The sequence below is a fragment of the Labrus mixtus genome, chromosome 13 (genome assembly GCF_963584025.1).
Source record: "Labrus mixtus chromosome 13, fLabMix1.1, whole genome shotgun sequence".
In the NCBI taxonomy this organism is placed as follows: Eukaryota; Metazoa; Chordata; class Actinopteri; order Labriformes; family Labridae; genus Labrus; species Labrus mixtus.
The window spans coordinates 23,507,847-23,524,048 of NC_083624.1; the positions used below are offsets into that span (position 1 = coordinate 23,507,847).

The 16,202-nt window shown below is 39.1% G+C and overlaps 1 protein-coding gene across 1 annotated transcript; it reads left to right on the forward strand.

Moving 5' to 3' along the window:
- The first annotated feature begins 4,718 nt into the window (after window positions 1-4,718).
- desma (desmin a) lies at window positions 4,719-13,174 on the forward strand. Its single transcript, XM_061054243.1, has 10 exons — window positions 4,719-5,412; window positions 7,718-7,778; window positions 8,055-8,150; window positions 9,369-9,530; window positions 9,615-9,740; window positions 9,856-9,966; window positions 10,434-10,543; window positions 11,027-11,079; window positions 11,672-11,763; window positions 12,415-13,174. Exons 1-10 carry the CDS (start codon window positions 4,832-4,834, stop codon window positions 12,454-12,456), a joined length of 1,434 nt encoding a protein of 477 aa, XP_060910226.1. The 5' UTR covers window positions 4,719-4,831; the 3' UTR covers window positions 12,457-13,174.
- Window positions 13,175-16,202: the final 3,028 nt, after the last annotated feature.

Below are 16,202 nucleotides of genomic sequence, written 5' to 3' on the forward strand. Positions count from 1 at the left end.
TATCAGAGGAATAATCACATTTCCTTCATTGTTGTTTTTTTTTTATATCTTATTTTGAAATTATCAGGGAGGAACGGCAACATTTAAACTTTACTTTATTTTCAAACCATGTTCTTAAGAATCTAGATAAAGCAAGCACATGTAGATTGTGACAGAGTTTGGGGGATTACTGCTGATATTTTAATGTTACAATATTACATCCTGTCTCCAAATAAAATCATGACATGGCTGAGTTGAGTCTGGCTGCTATTTGCTGTTGATATTTTCAGACATGGTGCATGCGTGTGTCTGTGCGATAACTGTTTTCCCAGCCGCACAGCGATCTTTGTGCTAATTTAGGAGCGTTTACTGGGCTACAGGTCAGGCATCGCTTCTGTGTTTGTGGTAGTTAGGGAACTTGTAGGTAGCTCATTTTCTTTCCTGTCCCGATGATGTGGTATTCGGATGGGAAACTCCAGGATTGCTGCTTCAGTCATATCAGCAGATAGCACAAGTGAAGTCACATCACGCTCATATCAGGTCATTTTATATGAGGGAAAAGCCCCCACATGATTCCTGGTACCCAAAGTGCAGTCAGATGGATTAACAGCTGACGGTAAATCGTGTACCCAAAACATTTAGAAGTGAGGTCATTGTTGGTGGGGTGTAAGAATCTGTTTTATTCCATCAAACTGTGTTATTATTTTACATAAACATTAGCAAAAGATTTGAGTTCAAGTCTTTTGGTTGAATATCTTTTGAATACAAATGTGTACACATCACCAGTGGTGTTTTCTGGGGTCATTGAGTTGATTAGTCCCCTTAGGGGGTTAAAGTATCTTTTCTTGTTCATGAATCACCCAACTTGATCCACAGCCTTCTTCATGCAGTCTCTGTAATCCCAAGTAGCTTGAATATCCTGTAAAACGACTTGCTTGTGAGACCTCTGCTCTAGACCTCTAAGGCCTTAGTGACATCAGAAACATGTCTCGCCTTCAGGTAACCCCAGCCACAAAGGACACACAAACCTTTTACATTGTTTTTAAAAGATTTATTACATAGCTCATCCTTTTTTCTATATGTCTTAACAAATTCATTTTAAGCAGTTATAGGTACAGTTGCCACAGTTACCACAAGAATCTTGGGTAATTACGAGGAATGAAAGCTAAGTAGGTTTGGGACATTGGTTTTGTTTCCTTTTGGGATAAAAAAAAAAAATGACACCCTTAAGTTTTATTTTTAATTCTTCTTGTTTTACATTGCCCTTGCTATGATTTTTGTTTTCAGCCAGAGCAAATTATCTCACACAAAAGGGGATAAGATATGAAGCTACGATGAGCGCAAATACACTTTTGGAATTTTTTTTATTTGATTTTTTTTACTTTTTGTGTTCTATAGAAGACTTTGATTTGCGGTATATGTCATTTCAGAAAAAAGCACCACAATTCTTTATTTTATTGGCCAGTCAGGCTCTGTCTCGGGCTCTGTCCCATGATACTTTGAGAAAGTGCTGGACAACAGGTCAAACGGAAAGGCTTAAAATAGAACTGACACCACTAACAGCTGACACACTGCTCTGTTAAATGCATATTCACGCACGACCACACATGAACGCCCCCTCCCAACTTTACACCCTGACGGAACACACACACACTTTTGGACAGTGATAGTTTACTCTCCAAATGTAATCCTTAATCTTCTTCGGGTTTAACAGAAACAACTTGCTCTAATTACTGCAAAACACTATCAGCTCACACAGATGTGTTATTGCCACATTTAAAAAATGGTGTAAACCTGCATACTGACTCATGTCATTTGATTAATTTTGTGTAATGTTGCATTTGTAGGTCTTGACTAAAAATGGTGCCATTCAAAAAGTGTGTGTATGATGTAGAACTAAAAGCAACATTTTAGATCAAGCTATCTGTAGTAGCAGCTGACTGATATTTCACTTTCACTGCTTCTATTGGCTGTAATGTCTGGAGACAAGGTTTTCCCTCATTATCAGAAGAGAATTTAGAGCTCACAGACTAATTATCATTTGAAAATAGGTCTTGCAATGCCAGGATAGACTTAAGGCGGCTTTCCCATTATTTTCCATTCTACTCATTTATTCCTTGAGTCAGGACAGGTCCTATACCTACAGCATAATATGCCACAATTCAACCCCCAATGGTCCATCCATCCATCCATTATCTATTATCCATTATCCTTTATCCCATTTGGGGTTGTGGGGGGGTCTGGAGCCGATCTCAGCTGTTATTTCAATTTTAGAGTCACAATTAACCTAACAAGTATGTCTTTGGACTGTGGAGAACATCCAAACTCCACACAGAGAGGCCCTGTCTGATGGGGATTCAAACCAGGAACCTCCTCGATTTGAGGCAACAGCGCTAACCACGGGACCGCCCCCAATAGTCTAGTCAAAGAGATATTTTTGCTCATATTTCCTTCTCAATACTGTGTGAGCGTGTCCAAACAAGTCTTCATTGGTATTTTTCCAAACTTCAAACTTTTAACTTATTCTTTTAATATTCTTATAAGTCCATATAGTTCTGTGACATCACACGTATGACTTGACAAAGATATTCCTTTCACACATTTACTGACACAAGTTCCTGTGACACTGATCTGTGCCGAGATTCCTCACGAGTCTGAGCTGGCTTTCAGCTGCAGACAGGGTTGTCTGACATGAGCAATATCCGCTGTTATAGATCCCTAGAAGTCATTGAGACACTCTCTCAGACACTCAACCTCACACAGACAAACAAATTGACACAACTGGTAGTATGCTAGTCTGCTGCTAAAGATCTTTTGCTTAAACACATCCTTAACCTTTCCCTCTGTTTAACCCAATCCCTTTGCCGAACCTTTAATCTTACCTATATCATTTTGGTGGATTAAAAATGGCTTCACATTGCAGTAGTAGATCAGTCCATAGAAAATTGACTTGGGAACCAAAGGAAAAGGTTGACATTGTAAATTTTTTTGCAAATTGCAGAAAGTTGACCATGTACGTTTCTGAATCCAAAATCTGTGGAGTAGAGCAAATGGCGAGAAGGAGTGGCAGGACAGGTGTTCAGGTTTAAACACACTCACACACAGAGATAGACAGTGGGAAACAGGAATAAACAGGTGAATTAGTAGTAGCACAGCTGGAGGGAGCCATTGCACAAATGTAGTGGAAAAAACATTTTGACAATTACCGCACAACTTTACAAATGAGTTTTGGTTTATTTTAGCTTCTTGTTACATCATGGCCTTTGTGTTTTCTATGAAAGTTGAATTCGAGCTATTCCAGAAGCAGTTGGCCATTTATTTACCAACTAGCCTACTGTATGCTAACTGCCCACCAACAAACAGCAAATAAGCAACTCTACCTAATCATTTTAACATCTAGCCGAATAATTAGGATAGGACATCAACTGATCATCTGCGTAAAGGATTACATTTGCATCGTTGAACTATGATTTGAACATTCACGCTTCGTGCTTGTGAGCCTAGGTGAGAGGCCGTATGACAAATTGAAGAGTGTGAGTGACCTTCCTGGCAACAGCGCTATCAGTCATGCTGTGTTGCTCCTTACGTAACCAAGGGTAAATACATAACTCTGTTGTATATCTACAGCTGTTGGCAGGATAGTGAATCAAACTTTATAAAAGATAAATCCCGTGCCAAGAATTTGTCCTTTTAATGATCTAGTTCCTTTGCCAACATTAAACTTGCATACACTGAGCGAAAAAGTATGTGCTTAAGCTATTTGAAACATGTGAAGCTATTTCGAAGTGGATATAAATAAGATATGATCTATTTTGGTGTCTTGACCTATAGACTGTAGCTCCCCAGTGGATTCTTTTCTTTCTGGATGTTATAAACAGACAGTGTTAATAGATAAGCATATACTTTCTCTACTACAACCGCAGACACTGACTTACTCAACAACTCACTTGATTAGGATCCAACCAAGAACACACACACACAAACACACACACACACCCTTCCAGCAGTTGAAATTAGACCCTCCGACAGCTGAATTGGGGGCTGGCAACAGGCGCGACGTGGGTAGAGGAATGAGAACAGAAGAGGGGCTGGAGGAAAGATGAGTTGCTGGAGGGAGGGTGGGGGGGTGGGGGGGGATATCGAGAAAATGCCTGGAGAATAATAGATGTTATTCCAAGACACATAAACGGATCCACAAAACTGTATTTGACTGCATGTTTTTGTTTCTAAAAGCTATGAGGAGATGACTAACTCAATTCAGTCCAATTGTACGTATTTTAGAGGCAAAAATAAATGACAAATTATGGAATCACATTGGTAAAAGTCAAAAAGGCATTCCGTTTCTGATCCCAACTTTGGAGGTCTGGCTCCTTAAAATATTCTTTTTAACAGTTAATTTTTTTCAATAGTGTCCCTAGCACCATGAATGCTCATTTACAGTTTTAAGCTAAGTAGATAAAAGTAGCGGGAGTAGGAATGGATTACATTTTTTTTTAGTTTATTTGACATCTTACCAACCAACTCTAACCAAGGAGAAATCTTATCAAATAGTTCCCCCCCCCCTCCCCATGCTCAGGAATAGTTTCAGAAAGCGGGCAAAGCAATCAACTGAGGACAGATGGGGTTGCTGTACAGTGGAGGGGGTGGAGTATTAGGTATTAGCAGTGCAGAGTGGGTGAATTGAGAGGAGGGGTCCAGATAGTAGTGGGTGTGGTACATCTACATATAGCTGTGCTTGGGGTCTGGCATTTCTTCACTCCGGATCCCTCCCAGTTGCCCAGTGGGACAGTTGGGTCTCAGCACTTTGAAACACTCCATCAAGACCACAAGACAACCAAACAAAGTACCAGCCATGAGCAAGTCCTACTCCTCCTCGGCCCAGTCCGCCTCCTCCTACCGCCGCACCTTCGGCTCAGGCGTCGGCTCAACCCCGATGTCCTCTCTCTTCTCCTCTGTCGGAGGAGGTGGTCGCAGCTCCTCAAGCCAGATGTCCTCAAGAATCTATGAGGTGAAGAACACCAGTATCCCCTCCTATTCTAGCTACAGGGTTTCCTCTGGAGCTGGTGGAGCAGGCTTTGGTTCCTCTAAGGCGATGCGCAGCTATGCAGGCGAGAAACTTGACTTCAACCTGGCTGATGCCATGAACCAGGACTTCCTCAACACAAGGACCAATGAGAAGGTCGAGCTCCAGCACCTCAACGACCGCTTTGCCAGCTACATCGAGAAGGTGCGTTTCCTGGAACAGCAGAATGCAGCGTTGACCGTGGAGATTGAGAACTTGAGGGGCCGCGAGGGGCATGGGCGCGTCGCTGAGATGTATGAAGAGGAGATGAGGGAGTTGAGGAGGCAAATTGAGGCTATGTCCAACCAGCGGGCCCGAGTGGAGGTGGAGAGAGACAACCTGGCTGATGACCTGCAGAAACTCAAGCTCAGGTAAGTTACAGTATGGTGAAATAATTGGATAGACGGAGTGTATCAATGGATACCATATTTAAAATAATGCTTAAGAGTGTGGATGAATGATTAAAACAGGTGAAGAACACATGATGCTGTTTTATCAACAGAGGGGCTTTGAAAGTAGCCAGCAACTGTTCCAGAAAGACAAACAGCAACTGAATAGTTTAGACTTTGTCTCTGTTACATGAGACTTCTATTATTGGTCGGAACAACTGTCTTTAAAAACAGTTGTCAATGTATTATGTCACGAGCCTTTAAAGCAAAGCAAACAACTGTTGTGTTTTTTTAATGTATGAGTTGTAAGTGAGCGAGTGATTTTTTTAAACTCATAAAGCTAGAATATAAAAGACAAGTTTTTAAATTAAACTTAAACAGAAGTGGAAATCTGTTAATCAGAAAAGAAAGTACATCTTTCAAATTGGTAAACCATCAAATGACCCCTCACATTTCTCTTGCGGCCACTATGGGGGACTCGAACTGTAGGTTTACAACTACTGGTCTACATCGGAAAAACAGATAAACATAATACTGGAAGTTAAAGGAAAATAAATTGAAACAAAAAAATGGAAGGTAGAAGAATAATGAGTTGTATCAAAGATGTAAAAGTGGCATCAGAGACAAGTATCTGATTTCCAGAGGGCTTCTCTTCTCTTTTGGAGGAAGCAGTCTGAGAACAGCTCCGCTTCAGTAACTGTTACAGTCCAACAGCTTTTTACAACGGTGTTTTATAATTTATTCACAAGAGACATTGCAGAGACGATGGAGAGAGAGAGAGAGAGAGAGAGAGAGAGAGAGAGAGAGAGACTGGCTGGCCCACAGGAATAAAGTTGAGGCAGGCAGACAGACTGATATAGTTTCAGACAGATGGACAAGTAGATGAACACATTCACAGTCTGTTATTTTGTGAATCTTAAGTCAGAGTAAGCTAAGATAAAAGGAACAGACCTCCAGAAAATACAAACATCTTCTCATACTTATCTGTACATGTGTTTGTTAGCTATGTGTGAGTTTTGTGTGTGGGTGAAACACAGACAGAGAGAGACAGGGGGAGAGCTGTGATGTGGGTGTTTTTCTCAATAGTCTGTTTGTAGCTACTTGGTTGGCTCTTTGAATTTAAAATTTATGTTGCTGCAATGGCAAGCAACATCACTTAAATTTAGCTGCAAATAAAAAACACAGTTGGAACTGCCAATTCACACACACAGACACACTCTCACACACGCGTACATGCACATACACACGGCATACACAGCCACTTAGTTTCTCTCCATCAGCCATCTTTAATTTGTTGCCTGCAGCAGTGACTGAAGTCTGCCAAAGCACCTGCTGCTCCCGCTGAGATCAAAAAGCACACAGAGACATCCTGCCCTGCCAACAGTTACACTCTGACACTCACACACACCCACACACACACACACACACACACACACACACACACACACACACACACACACACACACACACACACACACACACACACACACACAGATACACACATAATTCCTGCAGAATATATGGAAAGCATCTAAAGCAAAGCAGCTACATTTATAAATCGTAAAAACAAATAGCTATTTCCTGCTCAGCATTGGCTAAACCCCAGTTGAATATGGAGTTGAATCACAAGTCAAAGCACGTTGAAGGCCTTTGAATATTTGTTCGGTTTTTGAATTTGTGTCAAATGTTTGTATCTTGTCTTTAATTTGTATGTTTTAAATGGGGCCGCTTTGGGTGGTCTGACAATAAAATCCTATTAATTGATCAATAAGTCAATCAGTTTAAAGATGTTCAAACAAAATATTGGTATACATACATTGCACACGTGCACTTTTCATACATTTTTTCAGTTGTTCACTGTAAATTGGGAGGTATAACTTTGAAAGAAGTTCTAGTCGAGGGCAGACATTTGATCCTTTCTCACTGTTACCCTTGTGACTCTATGCCAGCAGCTGCACTACAGCTTCAAGACCAAAAGAGCACAAGTGGTTGTGTGTGTGTGTGTGTGTGTGTGTGTGTGTGTGTGTGTGTGTGTGTGTGTGTAGATATGCAAATAAAAGTTCAACTTTGATGTGTCATTGTCTAGCTGGTTCTATTCTTGTAACTTTATCAGCAGCCTAAAAGAACAGAGAGCAGGAGGATGTAGGAGTGAGAGGTGGTAACTAGATGATCTCTGTAATAATTGGTCCCTGGAGAAAGGAGCCATCTCTCAAACACAGCTGTTTGCCGTTAACTTTCTTTTTGTTTCCCCCTCTTTTCTTCTTTTGTTTTTCTTCCTCCTCTCCAGACTGCAGGAGGAGGTTCAACAGAAGGAAGAGGCTGAGCACAACCTCTCTGCTTTCAGAGGCGTACGTCTTCTTTTTTTCCATTAAAAGAAACCCCGATGTTAGATCTCAATTCTTTGTCATTTTGTTCTCAGAACCACGACAAAAAAAAAATTATGAAACAACTCCATCCTCGCTCAACTTTCCCTCTTGTCTTCTCAACTTTCTTTCCTCTCATTCCTTGTTCTACCTGACACTTCTATATTCAAACTTTCTGTCTCTTAATTTCATTTTCTGCCTGCACCTTTTTACCCTTTCTGTCCTTATATTGTTTTTTTCTGTTTGGGTGTTTGTATCCAGGATGTAGACAATGCCACTCTGGCCAGGCTGGACCTGGAGAGACGCATTGAGAGTCTGCAAGAGGAGATTGCCTTCCTGAAGAAGATCCATGAGGAGGTATGTTGATCTGTCTATCAAATCTGTCTGGTCACCACACCTACAGCATGTATGTCAGTAGGGTGGTGTGTACTGTATCATCTCTGCTATTCTGTAACTCAGATATATTTAAACCTCTGTGGGCACACAGCTATCTTTAAGTTATCAAATATTTCACACCAACACACACCCATGGACAAAAATATACATTTATATTTATATTTACATGCACTGTCTTTTCTGCATACAAATGTAACTGTAGTTGCAGCTGGTTCCATTAGTGCTCAGTCACCCACAGCAGACATCAAAGGACATAGTGAGTTACACACTCAGACATGGCAGCACAGTTGAGGTCCCCTTCCTGTCATTTCTCCCCCCTATTCCAAGAGTTTGACCTCTCAGAAATGCAGAACTGCTGATTGGTTGAAGAGAGCATGTCAGCTGCTGTATGTGTGTGTGCATGTGTGTGTGTGTGGATCCGAACAGATGTAAAAGCTATTTATAACTTTTTTTTGGAACTAACCAGCTAAAGCCCTGTGCCATACATTTATTTGTTATAATATTTCAATATAGTTGCTTCACTGAACAAGTTTGTGGATGTTTTAAAGTCATTATCTGGATTTCAGACGCCCTCCCCTCATTATGTTGATTAAAGTATGAACCTTTTTTTTTTGTTAGATCTAATTAGAAATTAGTATGCAAAGTGTCATGATTGATTTAAAAAAAGTTTTTAACAAGAATTAGGCACTCTATTTCTTCATCTTTTTCTAATAAACCCCCTTTTTTCAGCGGCCAAATACGTACCTTTAGCGTTCCTTTTACATTTTTTAGGGCCTTTTTGACCTTTAGGACAGCTGAAGAGAAACAGGAAATGCGGCCTCTGACTGTAAATGCACTATTCAGAGCTAATGTCATTCCTTAATAATATTATTTCTTAGAAGATCATTTTATTTGTATTTTCTTGGCCTTGATCAGTTCTGTCTGTCATCAAAGAACATTAAACCCAGTTTGTTTTAACAAGGGTTAAATGCAGATTTTGTTGTTTTAAACAATATACTACTTCTCTTCTTAAATCAATACGTTTTGTTCACACATTCCTTACCTGACCTTACATAGGATGTAAATGTCTAACCCCTCAGCACTTTACTTTTTGTCAACTCTGGCCCCTTTTAAGGTTCAATATCTATAGCCGTTCTGATGGCTATTATAACTATAATCTTTTTATTTACAATTTTGCAGGAGATCCGTGAGCTGCAGAGTCAGATGCAGGACAGTCAGGTGCAGGTCCAGATGGACATGTCCAAACCCGACCTGACTGCTGCTCTGAGGGACATCCGCATTCAGTATGAGGGCATCGCTGCCAAGAACATTGCAGATGCTGAAGAATGGTACAAGTCAAAGGTAGACACAAACACTAACTCATAAAAACAAAGTCCCTTTTACTGTAGCTATTGCTCTGCTAATCCTCATCCCTTCTGTCCTCAGGTGTCTGATCTGAGCCAGGCTGTGAATAAGAACAATGATGCTCTGCGTACGGCCAAGCAGGAGAGCATGGAGTTCAGACACCAGATCCAGTCCTACACCTGTGAGATCGACTCACTCAAGGGAACTGTAAGAACTGTTGTTCATACCATTTATGATATGTTTCTGTCAAAACCCACATTTCTTATCATTCTGTTCAGCCCCCTCTGTTCCACCTCTAACATCTCCTCTCTGTCCCATCTAGAACGAGTCTCTGCTGCGCCAGATGAGAGAAATGGAGGACCGTACAGGCCGCGAGGCTTCTGGTTACCAGGATTCTATCATGCGGATGGAGGAGGAAATTGCTAAGATGAAGGTTATTATCTTTATCGCTGTTCATATTAGACAGTGGCTGGAACATGCACAGATGGAACCTGAAGATTGCGACCTTTTTTGTATTTAGACCAGTTATTTGCTCTCCTGGCTAGTATTCTTAGCATCAAACTATTATCAATATTGTTCAATTAAGGGGAAGGTACAGTAGTATCAGTAAAAACACAACAAATGCTCAGTAACTAGGCTAATTCTTCCTTTTACTCTGGTGATAATCATTGCATATAGCTTGTTGATCGAGCCTCTACATCACTGATTTTTATTACAATTGACAGAAAACTTGAGTCCAACTGAAACTCGCAATTGGAACAGTGTGTGATATTTCAGCTTTTACAAATACGAATGGTTTTTGTTCAATCTTTTGTCCTTTTGGGCAGTTTGTTAAGTTGCTTTTGTGTTTGTTAGAAAGCTTTAAAAAAGACGATAATAGTGTAATGTCTCAATTTAAAGGATGATATGGCTCGTCACATGAGGGAGTACCAGGACCTTCTCAATGTGAAGATGGCCCTTGATATTGAGATCGCCACCTACCGCAAGCTGTTGGAGGGAGAGGAGAGCAGGTGAGTGTACCATAGCATACCATACCATAGCATAGCATAGCATAGCATAGCATAGCATAGCGTACCATAACATGCCATTCCATATCATACCATACCATACCATACCATACCATACCATACCATTCCATAGCATAGCATAGCATAGCATAGCATAGCATACCATACCAAACCATACCATACCATACTTTACCATACCATGCCATGCCATACCATGCCATGCCATACATATTGTACAATTTATGCGTGAAACACAACTTCGATAAGAGAAAAAGAGAAAACCTTAATGATTCTATTACAAAACCCTCACAGCCTTAAGAAACATTATGTAAATTTAAATAGAGGTGGGCACAAACACGTTTTAAAAGTTTTACAACAAATCTGTTTTCACTGAGGGACTCAATGGATGTCATTAATGTGTAGTTTGTATTATTATATCTTCCCAACATCACTAGCTCTTAATCCTGTGTGTTTCCTTTTTTGCAGGATCACTACCAATGTGCCTGCACAGTCTGCTTATTCCTCCATTGGATTCAGAGGTAGGAAACCAACACACACATTGCTCGCTTCACAGACCAACACAATCCATCTCACATTCCAGATGAGCCAATAGAGGGGATAAAAAGGACTAATTATAGCCTCTGACTGTATATGGCAGCTGCTATTCTGAGGCCATTGCATCTTGCATGCTGCAGTGACACGTTTTGACCACTGTGTGGCGACATTTGTCATGCCATAATTCACAGAGGCAATCATCCGCAAGGCTTACATCAATAATCACACAAATCGGCCCATTCACTTGATGTATTAACAGTCCAGATCTGTAATTAATCTCTAGTACCTCCCTTCGTTCTGCTTAAATGAAACTGTGAGCAGTAATTTAAGGTGATGTATTAGGTACAGACCTGATTCATTACAGCCACTGACTTTGAGTATGAGTTTGATAATACTAAGTGGCAGTCACAGCAGCTGCACACACTGTTTCATTGTTCCATCAGGTTGTTCAAGGCCAAATAATCCTCTTAGGAGCAACGCTGAATGAAAGTCTTAACAGTGAATGAACTTGGTGTAGCTGAAGCAAAGCTGATTGTCTGAAAAAGAATAATAGCTGAATGAATGTGTTTTTAACAGAGACCAGTCCTGAGTCACAGCACCAGCGCTCCTCAGAGCTTCACTCCAAGAAGACGGTGCTCATCAAGACCATCGAGACCCGCGATGGCGAGGTTTGCAAACACACACACATAATCATAGATATACGTGCAAACATTCTTTATTCTTTATTTATACTGCAAATATTATGCTTTTCAGTCATTACACCCACTGCAATATGATCCCTACATCTATTCATCTTAGATATTAAGATTTTATTTTGATTGTTATACTCTTATCCAGATGAAGTTTTCTTTGTGCCAGGGCGCTAGTGCCCGTTCTGTAAGTCTCATTCCAGTATCCCAACTTTTTATTACCTTTTCACTTCAAAAATGACAAGTTTTTATGAGAAACTTGCATTTCTGTTTCATTTATCCACCACCTTAGTATTTCCTTGACTAAAATAGGCTAAATGTTGCATGTGGCCATTAAAGCATGGACCCTATAAAGACACTAAAGCAGTCTCTATAGTTATGGCTGAAATCCTAAAGTTTGCATCAACCCTGTTTAGACACTTAGTTGAGAATTGTAACATCAAGCACAGGCTTTCAGGTTTCTTTGTCGACTGTTCTCCTTGCACAGCACTTCACTCCAAACAATACTTTTCTATAAATATAAAATACTCTCACGTATTGTATCCAACACTCTGCAGTCCTTCACATAGGTAATGCATGTGTTTTTTTGTTCTTCCTATCAATTTACAATACCTCTTGTTTCCTCCTCAGGTTGTCAGCGAGTCCACACAGCACCAGCAGGACATCATGTAACCTGGAAAAAGGCAACGTTAGAAACGATATAAAAATGAATAGAAATATGATACAAAAAATGACATTTTTCTACCACTACTAGTAGGATGTATAAGCTAAGCCTATATAAAGAAACAATATGTTGAACATTTCAGCTATGTTAAAAGGAAACACCAGTATACATCTTTAGACAACACACTGTATACTTGATAAATGACAAAAATGCAAAAATGAAGGCATAGTGAACTGCCTTTAGCCTGGTTTTTAATAAAGTTCATTCCAGGGATTATACTTTATTTGTTTTTCTTTCCTTCTTTGAAAAAATAACATGTACCTTGTCTGGGAAAAAATTAAATGGCAAGAGTTTTAGATTGACAACAAGGCCCAGCATTCACTTGGAACTCCAATGGGCCTCAAACACCATCATGAAATGTAAAAGTGTAACAGAATCTTTACTGCAATTATTCCATGTCTCTCTGTGCAAACGTGCACATATAGAACTTGATGAAGAAGCGTTTTTAGTTGTGCAACAGATTAAAGGAAAGTGAGAAGATGATCTTAGGCTTGAGATGTTTCAGAAACACAAACATGAAGCTAACGGAAGAGGAACAGAGCGATGTTTAAAGTTTGAGCTCAGTAGCATGTGCAGGGTCTCTGATAGTATGTGTTTGGGTGACATGTTATGTTGCTTCACAGTGCTCAAAAACATCTCCAAATAAAGACATTTGTTATCATTAAATGAGACTCAGACAGTTCCTTTCAGAATGTTTTGTAAAATGCAAATCCACGCACACACCATGTATTGTGTAAGACAGTTTCCTTTTTAAAACTCATGTCATTATCATTCCTCAGCATACGCCTTTATGAACTGTTCCTACCCTCGGCATTCATCATCTGATGTGGGCTGTGTTAGCTTTCTAAAATGATACTAGCCCGCCCAGTCAAGTGCAACCGTCTTCTGTTTGCATTTAATTTGCTTTTATAAAGGAAGTAGGAGTTTATATTATCAGTAACAGGACTAGCATTGGCTCAGGGAGAGCGAACAATGGCTTGTTAATGAGCTGGCTCAGGCAACGCTTTGTCTCTAGCACAGAGCAGATTAGCAGTGCAACAAGAATAATACAGTCTGTGCAGTTTGTGTCTGAAGTCACTGGACTGAAAATGTCAGCAGAGATAAAGAGTGGGGGTGGAAAAAAGGAAATACAGTGAAAGCAGACAATAAACTAAGAGGGTGGCAGAGGGAGAAAACAAAAAACGAGGAGGATACAGATGTTATGAAAAGGATATTCAGAGACAGAGAAAAGGAAACAAGAGGAGGATTCAGGGAGAGAATATTATAAATACAACCGATAGAAAAGAAGTGATGGAGAGTCAGTGCACTGCTTCTCCAGGGAGAAGCTGACTAATGTTGGTTATAGATTTTCTGCCTCTATTTTTGTTTCTTTGGAACTACAGCCAATCATTAAGGGGCAACAAAAAAGGGCAGCATGCGCCGCTGTTCAGTTGACTTTTTTGACCTTTCCTCTGTCAGCTGGAGGATGCTGGTGGCTTTCAGATGCTTGTTAAAGGCTTTCTTTAAAAAGCAATACAATCATAAAACATTTAATATCTTAAAATTAGGCTTTGTATCTGACAGACTTAGTGCAAAACAAGCTTTTTGTTGTTACATAACTGCTGCACTGTAGTTTGTTATGAGGCTGCAATGCAAAACCTTCTGTCAGACCACAACAGTGCATTTATTAAGTATAAGAAGAAGAGAGACATCATGCAGATGAACTCTAACAAGCAGCCAGATGCTTGGATACTTACTGATTGTGTTCTGTCAATCTCCGTCATAATAACTTATTATGGCAAGAAACAAATACAAAAAACAGCAGAGATCAATAAGAAAAATGACATACATTATGACCCCAACACCAACTGTTTTTATACAAATACTAATTAAGATATTTTACAATATATAAATATATATATATATATATATATATATATATATATATATATATATATTTTTTTTTTTTTTTTTTTTTTTTTTTTTACATAAACCAGTAATATGAATAATCATAATGAACTAAAATGCTAGTTTTTCTGCTCTCTTTGAGAAACGTGCTTTGATGAATTGCCTGGCTGGCACGATGATAAAAAAGTAAATCCCATTTGAATAAAGGTAAGGGTTTGAAGTATCAATGGCTCCTTCAAATACATCAGAAATTGTTTTTTTTTCTCTGAAATGTCACTGTTGTGTAGAATTGGAATGTGTTAGGTGTGTGTGTGTGTGTGTGTGTGTGTGTGTGTGTGTGTGTGTGTGTGTCTTCCTTGGACTTTGGTATTTGTACCAAATGCAAAACTCTGTAATCACATATATGACTACATAGAGTAGAGACAACAAGACAGTTTGACTGTGGAATCACAATGTTTATCTTATTTTAGGTCCATATAAATTCATGCTTCATAATAATAATAATAATAATAATGAACAGCTGATTTGCACACACTTCAAAAGGATGGTAGGAAAATTAATGTCAACTTAGTGGCAAGTAAAGTGTCAATTACTGAATTAGTGAAGATAATCAAAGGCTCAGTTTGTTCAACATCACATGTTGAAGGTCGACTAAGATAAAAGTGCTTCAGCCACTCAAAAAAAATCAAACTAATTGGACAAAAAGTAAATCAGTAAAATAATCAGCTGGATAAATAATATGAGCGTTCATAATGTGAACATGACACACATTTGTACATTTCCAAATTATTTACAGGTCAATATTTACAATACAAGTGTTCACCAACATGGATTCAGCAGTGATGAGCATCAAATAAAGTTGTAAAAAAAAAAAAAATTAATACCACTCATTTATTTGGTCCCCAACAAACAAACACATTTTCAAGTTACCATCTTGTTCATTTTTGAGCACTACAATAATTCTCCTGAATAAGCAACATCTTGTGTCACAGTTTACTCAGTTTTGTAACAGTGTTTTTTTGCCAACATGTCAAATCTAATTCTTAATTGTTTTTCTTTTAATTTAATCTCTTGATATATTTTTCTTAGTTGCCTGATTTTATTCCCCACAATCCTGAAATGTTTCGATCTGTTCCAACCATATGAAGCACTTTTAAATGTGCAGTTTAAAAAGGTTTTGTCATTATTAGTTCAGTAAACCTTTCCTGTATAAACAAAAGTCTAATACTTAAAAAAAAGGGGTTAATGGTTCCAATGCTTCTTCAAAGCCCTTTACCTGATGTGTAAACAGAGAGGAGAGAAAGGACCTGTTCACTGTGGCAGAATGGGTTTAAGCTGGTTCTTACAAGATTCACGACTTATATTCTTTGTAAACTGCAATGAAATAACTGATAAAAATGAGCTTATGATACCCTTCTTCTGCTGAAAGTGGATATTGAAACACATCCCACCTCAGACTAATGTACTTCCCCAATTTTGACTTCAATGTCAAATCAATAAGGATTATGTTTTGTGCACCCTGGGACAAACAAACTTAACCTGCACATATGAGGTTTTTCACATGACAACAAAGACACACTGGAACACTGACACGCTGGAAACGATTATACAAGGATTATCATGCAGTAATGGGTTATGCTGACAATGATTAGTCCTTAAATGTCAAGTTTAAGTCCATCCCATCCCATCAGATGTTTAAGTACACAACTGTGGAGTCCTTTTGTTCATTTTTAAACCTCATGAAGTGATAAAAATCACAAAAAAAGATCCAATATTATTATTATCCAAGTTACCATAATCTGTTTCT

Excerpts from the sequence above, each read along its gene's own strand:
- desma (XM_061054243.1), top strand. The coding sequence starts at position 4,832 with ATGAGCAAGTCCTACTCCTCCTCGGCCCAGTCCGCCTCCTCCTACCGC. Across the intron at positions 9,741-9,855 it reads TCGACTCACTCAAGGGAACT|AACGAGTCTCTGCTGCGCCA; the intron begins GTAAGAACTGTT and ends TGTCCCATCTAG. Across the intron at positions 10,544-11,026 it reads TTGGAGGGAGAGGAGAGCAG|GATCACTACCAATGTGCCTG; the intron begins GTGAGTGTACCA and ends CCTTTTTTGCAG.